This window comes from Elaeis guineensis, chromosome 3 (genome assembly GCF_000442705.2).
Source record: "Elaeis guineensis isolate ETL-2024a chromosome 3, EG11, whole genome shotgun sequence".
Classification (NCBI taxonomy): Eukaryota; Viridiplantae; Streptophyta; class Magnoliopsida; order Arecales; family Arecaceae; genus Elaeis; species Elaeis guineensis.
Window position 1 is genome coordinate 84,289,762 of NC_025995.2, and position 20,964 is coordinate 84,310,725.

The 20,964-nt window shown below is 34.9% G+C and overlaps 1 protein-coding gene and 2 pseudogenes across 1 annotated transcript; all 3 read right to left on the reverse strand.

Moving 5' to 3' along the window:
- Positions 1 to 2,250: 2,250 nt before the first annotated feature.
- LOC105041899 (uncharacterized) lies at positions 2,251 to 4,259 on the reverse strand. Its single transcript, XM_010918966.2, has 3 exons — positions 3,867 to 4,259; positions 3,623 to 3,702; positions 2,251 to 3,224 (listed from the first exon to the last, which is right to left on the reverse strand). The coding sequence occupies exons 1-3, from the start codon at positions 4,185 to 4,187 to the stop codon at positions 2,471 to 2,473; spliced, it is 1,155 nt and encodes a 384-aa protein (XP_010917268.1). The 5' UTR covers positions 4,188 to 4,259; the 3' UTR covers positions 2,251 to 2,470.
- A 9,931-nt stretch (positions 4,260 to 14,190) lies between these two features.
- Positions 14,191 to 17,848, reverse strand: LOC140856251 (uncharacterized; annotated as a pseudogene).
- Positions 17,849 to 18,090: 242 nt separating this feature from the next.
- On the reverse strand, positions 18,091 to 18,719 carry LOC140856092 (uncharacterized; annotated as a pseudogene).
- Between the last annotated feature and the right edge of the window lie 2,245 nt (positions 18,720 to 20,964).

Sequence of the window (20,964 nt, forward strand, 5' to 3'; positions counted from 1 at the left end):
AAAGATACCTGCATATGTGATGCTTTCCTATATCATCCTCCCCAATAGGCCAAGGCCTCATTATGAACAAACAAATCTAGGGCGATGTAATACAACATTAATTGTAGAGATTTCTAACAAATTATATAATTTTGATCAATAAAGATGGGTTTGGCACATCGGTAAGATTGCTTCATCATGACCTAAATGTTATGACGTAAGCCAATATGACGCTCTTTTGTAGGGCCAATTCAGTAAAAAATAATACCTTCAGATTTTCTAGACTTGCTTTTATAAAAAGAAAGAAGAAAATAGTGCTTGTAATAAAGAATTGTATTTATTGTGGTTCTAATAATGTAGAGAGCATCAATAGTCCCATATCGATTGTGAGTCAAGGAAGACTTGCTCTTATAAGGAGAAAAAAATCCTTCCCACGTGAGACGACTTTTAAAGGGCAAAACCGTGAGGCCCGTGGTGCAGAACGAACAATACCTCACGTGACGAGCCGAGCCCTTGTCCGCAATAATGACGTGCCAAGAAGGGGTCGAGGTCCGCTTCGATTCTCTGGGGCTGAGGTTCGCTTCGACTGACTGTGGGATTCTTCGGACTGTATACATCGGAGTCTCCCTTGACTGGAAGACTCTGTTGTGGTTCTAATAATGTGGGGGATATCAATAATTTCATATCGGTTGTGAGTCAAGGAGGACTTGCGTTTATAAGGAGAAAATTTTTTTTTCATATGAAGTCGAGCTCATCGTGAGGCCGTAGAACTGATGCAATAGGAAACCACATGGAGGTTGTGAGCCCAGCTAGGTGTGCTGTATCAAGAGAGGAATTCCATGGCTTTTTTAAACCCCAATTTGCCCGCAAGCATAGCCACTGTTTGATGAGTCAGACTCGTTAAACCATGAGTATATATCCTATCCTATAACATTAATTACTAGTGCCTTGAATTCTACCTGCAATACTTTAATTCACAAAAAGACAAATTATAAACCATGGCCAACAATACTTAGATACGATGACAAAATTATACACTTAGACCATTAAGTTTCCATAATTGACAGAGATCACATCAGTAAACCATTAAGTTTCACAGAGATCACATCAGTAACCTACAACCAAATATTTGGCAGTGGAAAATTTATGTAACTAACTTAACCTACAACCCAAAATAGACACTCAAGTGAAAATACCAGCTCATCAATCTGGTACGGTCTGGGATAGCTAAGTTCATATATATCCTGCCTTCATCAAGACTTGAGGGACTAAACTAAGACGTGCTGATGTTGCTATGTGTAAGTTACCGTCCGTCACCTTCCTTAAAATGTACTCCCCCATCTCAACACTAACACAAAAGACACAGAGAGAGGTAAAAAATAAAAAAGTAAAAGAGAAAAAAAAAAGAAAAAAGAGAGCATATACTTGATAAAGAAATGAATAACAGGGAGGGAAATCTCCATTAATTTGGCCTTTGCCAGCAAAGAAATCAACCCGACGGCCGACGCACTTAAAAATGCCAGATCTATGGAAAACGACTTTAATAATTACTCCCAGTATCTTATACTCCGAGGAATCGTATTCCTCTTTTACGAAAAGTTACCTTGTTATACTGTGGGAAATAAGGTAGCAGAACTTTCACTGTTCTTAACCCATTTTGGGCTCCACTAGGAACAAAAAAGGTAGGGCGATGAGCTCACCAAAGCAACCACAACCAGACCCAAACACTACATAAAAGAGAACGCCAGATTAGGCCCCAATTGTTAGGTTGCGGACACCCCAAAATTGGAGGGCGCAAAAGGTGAGATCTGCCAACCCCACAGGCTGAAGAAGGGAAAAAGAAAAATGTTTTTATTAAAAAAAAAAAAAAAAAAACACCCACCACACCTTCCTCACAGCAAAACGGCTGCATCCAAGAGGGGAAAAAGAGAGAGAATAAAAAAGTGCCTCTCTCTCCAACACAGACCCACACCTTCCTGAGCCAACTAATCCCCTACAGCTAACAAAGATGCCTTGGTCTTCACAAATCAAAGCCTTCTAACAGGACCATGCTGTCACCGGTCTGTACTAATACCACTATGCATTAATAGTAGTAGTATTGATAAACTAGTGCTAATAATAATATTAATGGCTGCACTTGCACCCCAAACGAAGACCAGGCCTTCTTCGACATCAGGATTTACAGAAGGAAGGGAGTGCAATGACATCTGCATGCTTTCAAACCTAAATCTCGTGAACGAAACATAGGCAATGAAGTCGAACAAAGAAAGCTATCTAAACTACACAATCATTCACAAGCCACATTAGAATCCCACATACAAAAAACCAAACAGGCTTCTTCTCTCTCACAAGAACAAAATAACCAAAACCTCAACATAAGATGCTGCACATTCATACTCTAGCACCAGAATACCACCAGCACCTGCTTTCTACCATTTCCCATTTGGCTACAAAAAGGAAGAACAAGTAGAGTGGTTCCCATTGCTCCATCTCATACAATGGTTTCACTCCGATTGTGTGATTGCACTGATGCTGGCTCCAGTGGCGGTGGTGGTGCTGACGACGGTGACGGTGTCAATGGCACTGAATGGTTGGTCTCATCGAGCAAACTGCTGATGGTTCGAGCCTTCACCATCCCAATCTTCTTCCTCTTCTTCTTTTCCTGCTTCTCCTCCATATCCTCCGCTTCGTTATCACCTCCCAAAGGCTGCTTATCCCTTGCATTCTTCTCATCCTCTTGCGTCGTAAAAGACAAAGGTAGAACCCCATCTCCTCCTCCCTCAGTGCTCTTCTTGGGCTTGTTACCACTGCCTTGACCTCGCACACTGCTCATGCTCCTCAGCCTCCCCTTCCCCAGATGGTGCTCGCAGAGAGAGTATCCGACGAGCGTCTGCTGGCTGCACCGCCACCCCCTACCATTGACCCGGCTGCACCTCGATCCCTCCATCAGCACCGCCGGGCTCCGCCGCTTCTTCCCATTAGATCCAATGTTCCCATTCACAAGAACACCATCACTTCCCTTGGTATCACCACCATTAGCACTAGTGCAATTATTCTCCACTTGACTGCTAGCCTTTGCCCTTGCCTTCGGCTTCGCCGTCTTCTCTTTATCTACTGGCTTCTCTTGTGATCTCCCATCTCCATTGTCATCATCATCATGTCCTCCTCTCCGCTTCTTCGGCAGGAACGCCGTCTCCCCAAGCTTCGACTCCTCCGAGACCGGTGCACTCGAGCTGCTCCCAATCCTGGGGAAGCAAATGGATACCGAAAAATGGAACTCGAGCGGACTAAACTTATAGCACATCACAACAACGAACCCCCACTTCCAATCTCCTCCAGAGCCTATTATTACACCATAGCCCACTCCACAACTCTTAACTCTTGTGCAATGGACTACCACAAGTTTGTTGTGAGCTAATAACTACCCAAAAGAGGTGCAGATGTGTGTGCAAGTGTGTGGATGGGTGCATGGATGGGATAGGATGGGATGGTGGGATGTCATGATGGGTCAAGCTGGCATGCATGCTATTAGCAAAAACTGGGGATGCTTTTCCTCTTTTTTACCGCAAGGAATGGGAGAGATATTAGAGCTACTTCCAAAAGGGAAAGAGAGAGGGGAATTTTGGGTATTTTTTTTACCTACCTCTTGTCACTATTAACTTGGGCATTCCATCTCTTGCTGGAATCCACCATCTCCTCTTGCTTCTTGACCTCCTTCAGGACCTGCAACCACAGCCCGAGAGAGCCCACCCATGAGATCGAGATGAACTCCTCTAATCCCCACATTGCACCCACCAAGGAACAAAGAAGCAAGAAGGGGATCTGATGGATGGAAAGAAATAGAAGAGCAGTGCAGTTGAGAAGAGGGGGGAAGGGAGTGGGTTTACCTGGCCATGGTTGAGGGTGGGATGTGGGGAAGCAAAGAAGGGTGGGGTGCTCCGTTCTTGTCTCCTTCCTGTGGTTGGATGACCGGCGCCAGAGGGGGCTGGATCCCCATTAATGGGATCCATCCCCCACCCATGGGATTCTATTTGCAGATCCCCATCTTGGTGCAACCCTTCACCTTCTCCCTCTTCCCCAACTCCCTTCTCTTTCGTTGCCTCTCCTTTATGTGGTGGTTGGGGGTGAAAGAGAGATGGATCTGGGGTCTGAAGAGGAGGAGCAGGGGAGGAGAGGGAGGGGAGGGGAGGTCTCCTCCGGATCCTCATAGATGAGATTGGGAGAAGATGGATGGATGTGAGAGAGAGAGAGAGGAGAGGTGTGGATTTGGGAGAGTGCAAAGGCTTCTCAAGGGACTAAATAATAAAGAGGGGCTTTTGTTGGGTTTTTCTCCTTTTCTTTTCTTTTTCTTTTTATTTTTTTACTATTATATAATATATATGGATGGAGGTATTAAATTAAATAATAATGGGGTGGTGCAGTTTGCGCACTAGGGACGCACAGGAGGTGGGGGAAGCCTGGCGCGGAGCACGTGCGATCGGGCTGGCCGGTGTGCATCCGGGGAACCGGTTGGCGGCGGTGGAGCGGTACGGGGATGACCGGGAGATGGACCGGTGCAACCGTGGTGCGACCGTGCGAGGGGTCGGACGTAAATTTATTAAGCGTAACAGGATTAGTTAATTAGTAATTATTGTTTGGGTGGGACCGACGGCGGGGAGTACGACATGCACGTCTTTGTGTGTGGTGTTAACGGACAGGGCCCAAAAAAGTGGAAGGGCATTCGGATGCTGTGAGTGAGTGGTGGTGGCTCACAGCTCTGGAGGGTTGCTCTCTCTCTCTCTCTCTCTCTCTCTCTCTCACACAGTAGGTTACGCAACGCCACCCCCCCCCCCGCCCACCCCCCCTGTCACGAGGTGAAAGGAAAGGCTGGTGTCCTCTCGAGGAACGTATCCCTCTTTTGATGGGTCTGTGGGTGCAAAGGGGTGCATCTTGGAGGTTTTGGGCAAATCGAACTAAATGGGCGGCATACTTATGACTTCAGGTTTTAGGATAAATGTATATCATGTGTATATATGGACCACACAATTTGCATCTCAATTTATAGGATTTACCTATTTAGACCAGCTAAAAACATTCTAAATCTAATATTTCCTCATAGTTTGTATAAATTTAATAGAACTAGAATATCAATTGGCATTAGAATTTGTATTAGATCCAGGTTTTCAAGGAAAATTAAGTTTATATTGATTGACATTTTAGTTAGAGGTGAGCAACATATACAAATATTAGAGAGAATATTAGAAAGTAATTTGCAAGTATTGTATATCTATTAAAATAATCATTAATATCTTTCACCTATCTTGTAGTTTTTGGAGTAAATGCCAAAATCATCATGAATTATTATGTAGAAAATGAGTAAATTATATAATGGCTTTTGTAGATTTTATTCGTGATAATATATTTATTTGGGCTTTCTATGAAGTCCTTTTTAATTGAGAATGATCAAAGAAGTGAATCGCATTGTCTGCTGCCACATCAACGAGAATCATGTGACATCTCCCAAAATTTTGCAAAATTTGACATAGAATGAAATCCAGTGGACACTTCTTTCTTCCCTTTTACCTAAAAAATAGAAAAGAAAAGAAAAGAAATAACATGTATGACTCAAGTTTGTGAAGTACAGAGATATAATTATAACTCTTATTATCAAATTAACTTGGAAATTATAATCACTAACTCGAAACTTTAGTTAATCATGTATGCAAATGCAAGCAATCTGCCTAAAGAAGAATAAATTGAGTTATGAAACGATGAATAAATTGACCAAAATGCCCCTGTCATCATATATGCTTTTTGCTCATGGTGATAATCTGTCCGATTAGAGTGCAGTTGGCTCTACCTATTATTTATAATACTATCTAATATTTTAACTTATGTTTATTAATTATTTAAATGAAATACCTCTTTTATGATAAAGTGTAAATGGTAATATTGTAATTTACTTGATTTTAATTTGTTATGAATTATTTGTTTTAGGTTAATTGTGATGTTAGGTTAATATTTTAACAGAACATATATCCAAGTTGGAATTCAATTTTTAAGTCATACAAGTGAGAAATTAAATTAAAGCTCTACGAGTACTGGGTTAAACAAACCCTTTTTCCAATGCTCGTTGACTGCTTGATTATAGCAACGGCTCAAACTTGAATCTCTAAAATTTACTAATTTGTGCCACTTTGGATATGTGATCATTCTTATCACTAATCCAGGTAGATGCAGCCAGTGTTATTTGGGTCTTAGTTTGATATTTTGATGTATTAGTTGTGGCTCAACTCTGAAACTAATTTAGTCTTTTGTTCATCCATTTATAAATGCATGCATTGCACATGCTTCCGCGAACTTTGCAATGAATTATTAAAATACCCTGATGGTTAAAAGGAGTAATAAAGCATTCGTGTGCATTAGGTAGCAAGTTGAATGGACTGGCTTAGGCTAAGGTCTAATCTTAACCCAGCATCAATATCTTGCAATCCTAACCTAACTCAATCCAAAATTTATATTTCTCCAATGCAATCCAATATTAAGATTCGAATAGAGTCAAGTTAATGTCAAGTTGCGTTAGGTTTGACAGAATTAATTTGGTCAGATTGCATTATAATAATAATTTAAGACTGGAAAAAAGGTTTGCACATTTTTATAATTAATATTAGATTGGTTGGAATTTTATTTGGGTGTATATGTGCAATTTTTATACAATCAAATATATAATAAAATAAAATATCCAAGCATTTTAGGTGAAAAAGAATTTTTATTTTTTATTTATTTATCATGTTATGTTGGGTTGAGCCAGGTTGGGGTCAGATTCCTGTTGGGTTTAGAATTAATCCTAAAACAGCTCCACTTGGGATACAAGTTGGGATATTTGAGCCTCTATGCTCAAAATAAAGCAAGTTAAGATAGTCAGATTAGGGAGTCCAGAAGAAGTTGCATGCCCTGCCTTCCAAGCTTATCGGATTCTTTCGAATCAAATCTCTCAATTATCCATTTGGTTTCATGGTCTTATAAAGATGTATGATTTTTACACAACACATCTTTCTTAAGAGGAACTATGGGCTATTATCTTAATTTCTTGCCCTCGGACTTGTGTTTCTTTGAACCTATAATATCCATTTCAATTCTGAATATGAGCTAGTTTATTTGTGATTTGGGGGAACTAGATCACCATATTATGAGTTTCAATGGATTTGGGTCAAAGTCGATTTTGCATAATTGTTCACCAAATTTAGTTTATAGTATTAAAGTCATAACATTTAACAATTTTATCATTGCCTTCATCAAAGTTTCTCAAGTTGGAACTACTAGGGGTCCGTTTGGTTGGGATATATCAGATTATAGGATAATCTATTAATTCTTAAGAATCATTTATCTAAAAAAATAATTTTTACTATATTTGGTTAGTGAAAAATTACTTCGAAAAATGGTATTGAAAAAAGAATACTATGTTTGGTTGGAGGTAAATTTATATAGGAATATAGTTAAATTTACAAATATACCCTTGGACATAAAAATAATTTTTTAATATAAGGATAGTATTGTCATCTCCAATGAATTTTTATGTAATGACTATAATTACATAATCCTTTATATAATACTATCTCTATCTTAATTTTTTTACAAAAGTTCTTTATTAAATAAATTTGTAAAGATATGAGATCAAATTTAATAATTACATATGCAGCTTTATTACGATATTTTTGTCAAATATAGATTATTGTCACTCTGAAATTTATCAAATACTAACCTCCCATGATATTTGTTTTATCTTCTCTCTTCGAAAAATAAGCATGGGTCCACTAACTTTTTTACCATTTCTTTCTTCTTTTTTTCATATCAAACATGATAATCTAATATGAGAATCATTTTTTCATATCAGATTATCTCCAACCAAATGGCTCCTAAGTATTTTAAAATTGGAGGTCTTTACTGAAGTTTACAAGACTCCATATGTTGATGACCAATACTGTTACACGATGATAAGGTGATGTTGTTAGAGACTACAAGGTAAGTAGCTGTTATGACGGCTTTTATCTTGCTTTAACGCTCCCATGCTCATCCTTATCATCCTCCCTCAAAGTGGACGTCCAAGGTTGGATGGTCAGCTTGGATTGCAAAGACCTAAAGCTTTGGTCATGATGTTTGCAATTTGGTTATTTATATGTAGCACCAACAAATGTCCTTTCTCGTACATGATCATGAAAATAATACATTTCAAGTTCAATATGCTTAATCCATGCATGAAAAATACGGTTGCTAATTAAATATGTGGGCTCTACATTGTCACAATGAAGAGTAGGGCAAGCTTGAAGTTTAAGTCCATGCTCTTGTTAGATAATTAAAGGCTATCAAACATCAGAAGTTGTGGGTGATAAAGGTCTATATGGCTTTTTTAGTGGATTAACATCTAATTTTACAACCAAGAGGAGTAGCATACCCTGTTATACGCCAATAATTATAAGGATCTCCAACCTAATGAGTATCGGAAATTGTTATGCCCCAACTCGATGATCCAAGTTGGATGCACGATAGATAGCCACACATCCCTATAGTTTAACCCCTTAGGATATGTAAAGCCTGCTTTCTCATTCATATACATACTCATATCAATTCAAACTTAGACAGTGGTAATAAAAGCAAACGTCTAGTATATTTATTTAATAAAAATAGTTCACCAATATCTAATAAGGATGATTAACGTGGAATCTAAATTAATATTTATTCAAAAATAAAACTAATCAAATATCATCTAAAATCCTATCCTCCTCACTACTCAATCCCAAGTCCCATTGATCTTTTGAATCCAAAAAAAGAATAAAAAAAAAGAAATAGGCTTTACAGGCTCAATAAGTTTTTAATATCTCTAAGAGATCAAGTATAATTAATTTTTATTTTCAAATATAGTAATTAAAAATATTAGATACATATACCAACATAACTTCAATTTTTAAAAATATGCTATATATAATAGTAAAATACAAAATTCTCTCTCAATCTTCGATGACTATAGCTATGATGAGCTCTATGATAATTAAGGCTTAGAAGAGAGTAATCCTTGAATACAAAATACATGATTCACCAGTATATACCAGTGATTAATCTTACTGGCTAGGCCTAAAAAGAAACTAGCTCTGATTTACATGACCATAATTAACTTCATAACAAGTCGAAGAGATTAGTCTGAAAAATGAACATGTGATGCATCAGCATATGCCGGCGATCAGCTCCAATTATTTAGGCCCAGAAAAAACTAATTTCTAATTACATGTGGCTAACGATTAGTCCCATTAGTTAGATCTAGATCATAGTTATTACATCTTAAACCCAGCACCTAGGTTGGACATGCGATGGCAGCACACTTTGTAGAGCAAGTCTTAAAGAATATGCAAAGCCTATAAATTCATTACAATTTCAACATCCCATGAACATTATTGATCTTAATTCATAACAAATATTTTGTATTAATAAATATTAAATCTTGTATAATTTATAAAACTTGATCATTCAATTGATATTAATGATGCTCTATCTAATCAATTCTTTCAATCATAATCCTAATCTTAGCAAAGCACAAGGATCCTATAACTTCGAGCAAAAAAAAGAGGAGGGTTATGAGCTTTAAGTCCAGTAAAAATTCCTACACACCAATATCAATATCAATATAATAATAATAAATAAAAAATTAATAATGATTGTTACTCATATAAATAATATGCCAAAAGATATCACAATTTATAAACATATATAGCAAATATATCTTTTTATGCAATGAGTCTCATCATACAATTATCTCAACCAACATACATCGGATTCGATCATATTAAGGTGCTCGGCTCTAGACTATCACAATCAATCCATGAAAAAATAATAAAAGTGGTTAGTCCTATAAACTACCACAGCTATCCATGATAGGGTAACAAAGTTGCTAGCCTATGGTAGGGCACCAAGAAAGTAGTTAATCCAAGAGACCGTAGGTGCTCAACTCTAAATTATTATAACCATATTTCAAGCCCATGATGGGATATTCATAAAGTGGCTAGTCCAAAGGATCACAAGTGCTTAATCTTAAACTACTACGGCCATATTTTAAGCTTATAGAAAGATAGTAATGAAGTAGCTAGTTCAGAGAATCATAAGTGCTTGATTCTAAACTACTATGGTCATATTTTAAGCCTGTTAGAAGATATTAATAAAATGACTAGCTCAAAGCACCGTAACTCACATACAGCCATACAACTCAATTACAAACTTGTTATGTATTGTAATTCAAAATTATATTCTTTTGCAAAACTCGATGCAAATAATTTTCAAAATCCATCCACTTCAGAATCACTGATATGTCATACATAACTTTATATGGAATCATACATATACTTAGCAAATAAGTATATAGCATGTAACTATCAAAAATCACATAAATCAAAATCACTAATGCACAAAATAATTTTTATATAAATAGATGACAATGTCTAGAAATTCTTACCTCTATTATCATCAAATTGAATTCATTAGATTTATGATCTGGATGTCAAGAACCCTATTTGATATTCTTTGGTTCCAAAATTATTCTCCTAAAAAGTCAAAATTAACATTAAAATAATGGTATAGGGACTATTTGTCTAGAACCCTCTACCGAGGTTCACTAGGATCCACTAACAAATTTCTGAATTCTTTCCCTCATGGATCTCTTGGTTCATCTAAGAGAAAAATAAACAAGTCCTCAAAATTTTCCATCTAAAAATTTTCTATTCAATCTAAGAGAGAGAAAAAGAAAATAAATAAATAAATAATTAACTAATTTATTAATTGATCAATTAATTGATAATCAAATAACTAGAGAAGAGAGAGAAAGAAGGGTAGAGAGCGAGCAACCTCTCTCTTCTTCTTTTCTTCTCCAAAATAGGGGACACCCTCCCCATTTCTCTTCTCTCAATAGTGGTAGTAGAAGACCATGGGTTGGCCACCTACGGTGGCTCTCGGTGGTAGTGAAGCTATGGCTCCAACAATGACCATGGCCGGTGAAAGTTGGCGAAGCAAAATAAAGAAAGAGGACCTCGAAATAGAGGAGCCCTGTTTATGCCCAAACCGTAGCTCACCGGTCCAAATCTAGGTGACATTAGGGATTGTAAGGTTGGAAAAAGAAAGGAAGGGAAGAGTAAGTCAGGTTACCTTGGTTTGGTGATATCAAACAAAACATATTCGGCAATCTTTCCAATGAAAAATCCAAAAAAAACATGAAGAAGATGATAAGAAATCAAAGAAGCTTCTCAAATATTCAGTGATAGAGCTTGAAGGAGGAAGAGGGCATCCTTTTATAGATGGATTCTAAGGATTTAATCCAAGTTTGAAAATATTAGAATCTTTTTCTTAGCCATAATCAGAGAAGAGGAAGACTACCATTGGGAGTCTTCTTTTCCCTCTCACGTGCACAGCATGTGAAGTCTTTTTTTTTGGATTGCTTTAAAATTTCTTCTCAAAATAATTCAGAGGGATGGGTCCTCATAATAATCTAACTATAGAGTTTTTCTCATAATTTTTATGGTAACCAATATACTTATTTTCATACTATTTTTTAATAAATTTTTATATTTTGTTTCTAAAAGTAAGAAAATAGTTTCCATTCAAAAGTTGATACAAACGTAATACCATGCAACATAAAGGAATCATCTTATTTAAAAATTTTATAATCATGCTAGGGTGACACTATGTTTGATCCATTCTTTTGAATTTTATTTTATGTATAAGATACATGCTTTCCAAACTTTCAATTTTCTAAATATTTTAATAATTTTTGAATAAATTCTAATTTGAAAATAAATGAAATATATTAATAAAAATCTCAGAGATAAATAGAACTTACCATCGATGAATTCAAAATTTATGATCTTTGACTCACTATTTGATCTCTAGATCCAATGCTCCTTTAATATTGAAAGCTTTGAAACAAGCATCATACGATCAAATTAGCCTTCAATTCAGAAAAAATTGATGAAGAGAGAGACTTTCAATCTAGCCTCAGTGTAGGTTATGGTTTGGATCGGCTCACGAGTTAGATTTATATGGTTCGAATTGATCTAAACTCAATCGGAATGGAGTCCGATCAATAAGCCAGGTTCACAGAAAGGTTGAATCTCTTTCCCTCTTTTTTTTTCTCTTCTTTTTTTCTCTCGCTCTCTCTTTCTTCCTCTCTTTCTTTCTTCTTCTTTTTCTTCCTCTCTTTCTTTCTTCTTCCTTCCCATGCCGAAATAGAGTCCTCTATGGCTTGAGGTGGTGGAGAAAAGGAAAAAAAAGTGAGGTCCGATGGTACGGCCAAGTGGCAGGGTGGTGGTGGTGCACCAAGGTGGCCACGACTTGAGGCAGCAATTTGGCCGTGCATAGAAAAGCTAAGAGAAAGAAGAGGAAAGGGGCATTACCCCTTGCCACCTTGGTGGCAGCATCCAAGGCAAGAAAACAAGGGGATGGGGAGGAAGCTCACTGGAGGTGGCAATGACGGCAGGTCACGGCCATCAGTGACTGATTCTAGTGGAAAAGAGGCCAACAATTCTTGGAACAGGGGAGATTAAAAAGGTAGGGATCTGGTTGTTTTGGCTAACAATGATTGGCTATAGTAGCATAGCAACCTCCGAAGATGAGGAAGAAAGGGAGAGGGAGGAGGATCTGAGCTTGATGGTAAGCACAGGGAAGGAGGAGATTTAAAGATTGAGTTTTGGAAGAGATAATCATGGCTCAATGAATGACTAAGGAAGCCTATTCGATGGGTGGAAATGACCTTAATGGTCAATGATTGGCATGATGACCACAGCATCCACACTAGCCATGGAACCATAGCCGTTAACTGAGCGATTGTGAGCAATTGCGATCTTCTATTTTAAGCCTTTTCGCCCTCTTCTCTTTGTTTTTTTTTTGTTCAAACTTGGATAGGCTTGCTGCTTTAGTCTAAAGCAGGCCCAATAATGCCAAGTTTTATATTTTCTCCTCTTTAAAAAATTTTATCTTTGAAATTTAAGAAATTTGGATCTTCCAAAGTTAAATGCACTCAACCTTTAACTTACATGTATCACTTTGCCCTGGCTTGGCATTTTTGTCAAACAAAATATATGATGACACCACTCAAGTGCTTGCAAGCAATCTAATCACTTGGATCAGTCACAATGTCATATGCATTTCTATACTAAAGCACATATTCTTTTCAAGAATGCTTCATAACTCAACACATCCAGGCCAACTCTCGAATTTTATCTCTTAAGTAACCTACAACCCAGGATCTCATCTTTTCTCGATTGAAATCAATACAGGAACCAAATTTAGATCCCACAAAAGTTAATAACCAAACTTGATTAGAGTCAAATCATCGATGGCTGTGAAGGTGATCATGGAAATAAATATGTATTGATAGACTTTAGATAAAGTATGAAAATGATCATCATTGAATTACAACAGCATGTTTGAGAAAATAAGGTACTGATATCATGATTTCTATATTAGAGTTGAGATCATGAGGGAATGAAAAGGGCATGATTTATCTAGGTACTTAACAAATAGGTGAAGTTGAATCAATAATCAACTAACTTTAGGCATAAGATGCTTGAAGTATATTCCTTAGCGTAGCCCACACTAGATGACCCTATGAGAGAGAATAATATAGCCATATCACAATTAGCCTAATAATCAATAATATTCAGTAATCACCTTCCCTTTACTAATAAAAAACCTCTTTACTTGAAAAAATCAAGTCTTCTATCATAACATATTTCAAACTACAAATAATATTTTCAACTACTTCTACTTGACTCGATCCACCATACTTTTGCAATGCAACTCTAATCACACTACAGAAAAATTGATTTTTTCTGATGCTTGCCTTTCCCGTCGGATCTGCTGATGTTTAAAAGCATCGGCAACTAATGATGCTTAAAAGCATCACAAAGTACCTTAAAATATGCCAATGCTTTTTAGAAGCATCGATAAGTACTAAATTTGCCGATACTTTGTAGCATCAACAATTAAAAAATTATCGACGCTTTTAAGCATTGACAATTGTTTATTTAGAAAAATTAAACCAAAAATAATCCATACATGAATACATAAACCTGTCCAATATTTGTAAGAAAAATAATCCAAAAATAATCTATACAGGAATACATAAATATATCTAAAATTTATAAAAAAAATTCAAACACAACATAGATATAATAAACACTCTATATAACATCATAATCAATCATAAACCTGTCCACAATTTATAACAAAATTCAAACACAAACATAAAGTCATAATAAATACTATATAAGTAAATAAAGTCATAATTATATTGTCCATCATGTTCATAAATTACAATGCACAATCAAAGAGAAGAAATCAAAAGAAATCTATAAAACTCAAAAGAAATATAGAGATATCAGGCTATTAGTGATTCATAGGAGCATGATCATTATTGACTCTATGAATACTGGAACTACCAAAAGCCTACAACAAAGATATAAAAACTTTAGTAGTTGATAATATGAAAATCATAATGTAAATTAAATTATTAAACGTATGAATAAATATAAATATAGTCAGATATGTACCCCAAAAGAGTCCACAAACGTCTGTAATATGGATGTCAACTGATCTATCTAAGTTCTCATGGTGGATATCATAGTGTCATAGCTCTGTCTGATCATCTCTATCCACACCTCCACTCACACCTCCACTTGTGTCTGCACCTATATATGCTTCAATCCATGCCGGCAGCTGCTGCTCAATCTGTGCCTGCACATGCTACTAAATCCGTGCCTGCACATGCTGCTAAATCCGTGCCTTTTTCTGAATCTCGAGCATATAAATATCTACATTGCTAGAGCTCTCTTTGACATTCTAAGTACATCGACGTATGTTAGATAATTGAGTGGGGATGACTCCAACTCCATAATCCCTCACTCAACCATAATGGTCCAATCTTAGTAGCTCTGTGCCTCAGCATGACGGATCTTCATAGATACTGAGGACTCACCAACACGCTCGATAATAAGAGATGAAGCTCTCTTCTATATTCAAAAAAAAAATATATTAATTTTATACTTAAAAATAAAACTATAAATCATTACACTAAATTATTATAAATACATAAAAATATATATGTCTCTCGACTCGCTAGTAACAAAATGGCCCTCTCAATGAATATGAGTCATCCTGTCAAACTCCATCTGACCAAGCTCTCTTCCATGCTTATCCATTTATAAAAAATATAAATTTTATAAAATATATAATTCATAAATTTTTATTGATAAACTCTAAGAGTTTCAATAAAATTTATAAGTATCATGATACATGTATGATACGTGATATATTATACGCACTTTCACTAAGAAGCGTGAGGATCATATATATATATATGTATGTATATATATATATATATATATATATATATATATATATATATATATATATATATATATTAAATTAGTCTAAAATATTTGTAATATGCTAAAGATTTTGAAAGAAGCATATGAATTCCTATCTACATCATGCATAGCTCTTGGACCCTGATGTATGAGGATCATATATATATATATATGTATATATATATATATATATATTAAATTAGTCTAAAATATTTGTAATATGCTAAATATTTTGAAAGAAGCATATGAATTCCTATCTACATCGTGCATAGCTCTTGGACCCTGATGTATGAGGAATAGATGGAGCTACTCATGCAGCTCTACCAATATTAGAATATACCTATAAAATAAAAAAAAGAGTGTGATATATCTTGTATATATGACCAATCTATGTTAATAATTAATATAACAAAAGATATATAATGAGTGTATATAATTATCTGTCCCTTCTCAAAGAATCAATAATGAAAAGCTTCCTCCACTGATGAGGATCTACATCAGGAGGACAAATATGAACAACATCATCCTCTATCAATTCCTCTCTCTTATAGTCTCTCTTTAGTGTTACCTTAAATTTTTTTCATTTTTGATTGAGAGACTTCAGTACCCATTTATAGCTATCCGAAAAGAGTACGAATTTACTCTAGAATGAAGTAAAGAAGGATATTCGATTATTAAACAATATAATTAATTGACTAAAATTAAATTAATAAAAATTATTTAGTCATTTTTTTACCTATACTATGTGTAGAATCTCAAGCTTATATGCAAGAAGCATATTATTCTATTTCATGATAATTTAAAGGACATAGTTGACCCTTTCTTGCAACAATATCTACAAACTTGTCAATAATCTGATAGCCTTATTGACAGGCTGCCCATCTGGTTACATTAGATGATGATTCTCTTAACATCAACCAAATGCCAAATATCTCTGACCCATGTGGGTCCACATCTAATCCGTACTCTCCTGGATACATCTATAATAAATGCAAAGTGAAAAAATATATTACAAATCAATCAACCAAAATTAATATTTAAATCTCAATAGTCATGAATATATAATATTTTTATTAAATTATTTTGAATATGTATCTTATCTATAATAGCATCCTCATCAGTAAGAGGATCATTCTATGGCTTAGACTACTACACGAATCATGAAGGATTGACCTCGGACTGCTGTGGCTGCCTCGACTGTAGGGCATAATTCAAACATTATCCATCCTGGAAAGTCTGCAATTTAATATCATCGAATCATCTACATCGAGAAATGACAACACTTAGCATTCACAAATAGAAATAAAAATCAGTTAACATATATTATCAAATAATAAATATAATACTGATTGAATTACTAAAAAAAATAAGATCTATAAAATAAATATGATAATATAATATAATATTTCATACAAAATGTATACATCTTAAATATCTCTTATCACTTAAGAATCAGTCAATATTTTCTCCTTCAATATCTATTATAATCAAGCTCATAGCATTTAGATTATTAGTCAGGCAAGATTGTAAGACACATACTGCGTATAATTTTCATCATCATCCTATCTTCTAACCCTTTTTCCATATCATATAAGTTCCTAGATTTTATTCTCACAACAATAGTCCAATCTTTATCTTTCGAGTCTTATACAAAAAATAACTGACAAGCTTGAGATGAAAATTGAGATGAAAAAAATAAATGGATCATCCTTTAACAACACACCGGTATGTATCAATCTTAAAAGATTTACAAATATAAACCCATTCATATCTTGCTTCAAGCCTTTTGGCAAGTTTATATCCACCCAATTACATTGAAATAATGCTACTTTAAATCTTTCATAATAATCTAATTCAAAAATATCTTTATGTACATCATAATAAGTCTTTTCATATGCTTCTATCATGAGTCAACTATTCTAGATTTTTCTAAATTTTTCATATTCTTTTGTATGAAATTTAAATCCATTAATGATGAAACCATTAAATCTATTGATAATATTGTTAGGACCTTGAGAAATGGTAATTAATTCATTTGAATAGTTACTCTCCATCATTATTGATACCTAAAAATTATGATAAAATTGTTGATATATTATTTGATATTAATAAACATATTTTGAAATCAATTCTTTCCCTCACATATATAGCTAACCTATTTTAAAAATCATTTAGAGAATAATTCAATCAACCATCATTGCTCAATTCCTGCATTAAGTCGAATGCTATGGTTTGCTCATCTCTGAGCAACCAAAAATTTGCTATAAGAAAATTAATCATTGATTAAGAACATTATATATGATGATAATGAAAGAAATCAATATATGACTATACTAACCTATGATACTGAAATATTATGTCACTATAAAGTAATACATAATGATGGACTTATGCCAATAATTTTTTGTCAAGAACCACATTTTCAAGCTTCCCCAAAACTCTTTCAATAGTTGAAAACTTATAAATTTTTGAGTTATCAATAATATCATAACTTTTTTTGAGGTCGATTAAACATAATCTCTATACTTTCAAGATATCTTGAACAAAATATTAAATACTCTTTAGCAATATATTCTTTCACAATTGAGCCTTCAGGATAAACTCTGTTTCATACATAATCTTTTAAATGCACAAGATACCTTCAAAAATTAAAAATTTATTAAAATATAAATATGAGTATGACATTATTTTTTTAAAAAATTCTAAATTATAACAATAAAATTTAGCAGCATCATCTCTCAGTAGAATACATACATCTATAATATATTGATCCATCAAGTTTTACTTCTGCAGCTAAGTGAATAAGTAGATGAACCATGATAGTAAAAAATTCAGAAGAAAAGATTTTCTCCATATGGCAAAGTGTCAGTACTCCATTTGACAAAATATAAGCACAATACCAGATTCTAATTGATCAAGCTCTCATGGATTAAGGACTTTAGAATATAATGACTTAAAAAATGATGATAACTGAGCAATAATAGCAAGAACTTGTTTTGGCATTGATAACCTTAAAGTCAATAGAAAAATATCTTGCATCAAAATGTGACCATCATGACTTATAAGATTTAAAAGTTTTCACTCTTTAAGATTTACATATCTTGAAATATTTGATGCATAGCCATCAAAAATCTTGATACTCTTTAAAAATATCAAGAAAAGATATTTCTCTCGAATGGATATTGTGTAACATGTAGGAGGTATATAAATTTTATCATTAGCAAGCTCTTCAGAATGAAGCACCTATCTTATGCCCATCTTTTTCAAATCTAAACATACCTTTAAGTTATTCTTACTTTTTCTATCAAAATTTAATAATATTTCAATCAAATTATTATAAATATTCTTCTCCATATGCATCACGTCAAGATTATGCTTGAGAAGATTGCACTCCCAATAAGATAAATTAAAAAAAAAATACTCTGCTTAACAACTCTATGTGTAGATATCTCCATTGTGTTATCATCATTCAACTTTCATCTACATGATCATCATCATCGTAGAAGTTGTCAGCATCCTCAAATATCCCTATATCAAGATTGCGAATGATGACATCCTCTATCAACCCTTCATTCGTTGAGTTTTCAACATCTTCTCTTTCTCTTTTCTTAGAATACTTGAAAATCTTATCATACCTATGATTCACACTATGCATTTGTATAAGAATCTCAGTTCTAAGTGGTGGTGTAGGAGTAGATCATAATTATATAGTACTATCAAATACATTTTATTGAAACTAAAATGGATGGTTGGTTTCCAACTGAAATAGATTGAAGCCATCAGTAGCTAAACCCAACCTAATACTATGAATATCTGAGGCAAAATCAGGATCCTTATCATTAAATACTTTTCACACACACACACACACACACACACACACATGCACGCACAAAAATTTAGCTCTTTAGTGCCATCAAAAGTCATCACAAAAAGGCCTAAATATCGCTACCAAAACTATTAGTGGCGACCAAAATGGCTGTGAGTAAAATGACCATCACTAATAGTTTTAGTGATGACTAATGCCTTGTCACCACAAAAGATCATACCATATGTGGCGATCGAATACTATCACTGATATACAAACAAGTAGTGACACAAACTATTGCCACTACAGGTCCTACTTTTTATGATGACACAGCATGCTACTAATAGATCTGTGATAATATTTTTCGTCACTAAATATGAAACTAATTGAGATAGCCTATTGGTGTCACTAATACTCAATCATAATTAGTAACCATTTTTGTCACCATTAAAAGTATTACTTTCTAGTGATGATAGATGCTGATGTCATAATAAAAAAATTATAATGTTAATGATACACTACTATAAAATAGGGCTACGAAAGTGGTTGAAAATCACTGTTATAGCCCAAAAAACTATTGCTATAGCCTACAGCAGTGGTTGTCTAGCCTACAACAGTGGTTAGATAATCACTGCTATCGTGGTCATCGTCATGGCCTATGGTCGTGATTTTTTGGGATACAATAGCGGTTGACATACAACTGCTGCCATAGAAAGGTATGGCAGCAATTTTATAACTGTTGCTATAGCAATCGCTACCATAGAGGCTATGGCGGTGGTTTGGCAACCGCTGCTATAGTATCTATGGCAGCGGTTGTCCAACCGCTACCGTAGTTGAGCTATGACAGTAGTTATGCCAACAGTTGTCATAGATACTGCAGTAGTAGTTGTCAAACCACTATGGTAGTTTTTGATCGATCAAAATGGCCGATAGATAATGGACAGTGACCGACCGACGGATGAGGACAGCGGTTGACAGCTAGGGGCGAGCCCGTAGGGGTGGCAGTTGGTGGCCGAGGGTTGGGGCGGCGACAGTGGAGATGGCCGGAGGTGGTAGCGATGGATAGGCTGACTGCGATGGCGGTTGGATGCCGGCCCACTGACAGACGGCAGGCGTTTGCCAGCGGTGGTGGGGCTCGGATAGAGAGAGAGATCGCGAAATACTTAATCCCATGCTATTGCTGATTGACTAATAAATTCTTATATACAGGTCATTTATTTCTTCCATAATTGATGTGGGACTATCACAATCAACCATATATTGGACCTATCGTAGCGATCATAGATAACCACTGCTATAGGTCAGCCTATGGCAATGATTAGTGGTAACTGCTATTGTAGATCCAATCTATGGCAGTGGTTAACCGCTACCATCGGTAGAGATATGGTAGCGGTTAAACCTAACCACTTTCATAAATACGATATGACAGTGGTTAGTAAACCACTGCCATAGACCTATGGCAGTGGCTATTATGCAATCACTACTATAGAGACAGAATATAATTTTTTTAATTTTTTTCTAAATATGATATAATTTTAAAATTAAAAATCTATCTTCATCATTTATTATCTAAATAATTATCGTTAGAGTATCGTCACAAAAGACCACCTTGATCCGATAATCCTAGATATGTCGATCATTAAAATTTGATTTTGATAATCATGAATGATCGTATGATGATTTGATGGATAGAGACCATCGATGGATCTAAAAATTTATAATGATGATCTCGATAATATTTATATTATACTATTAAAAATTTATTTTAATTAGATATCATTATCATGGTTAATTTAGCAC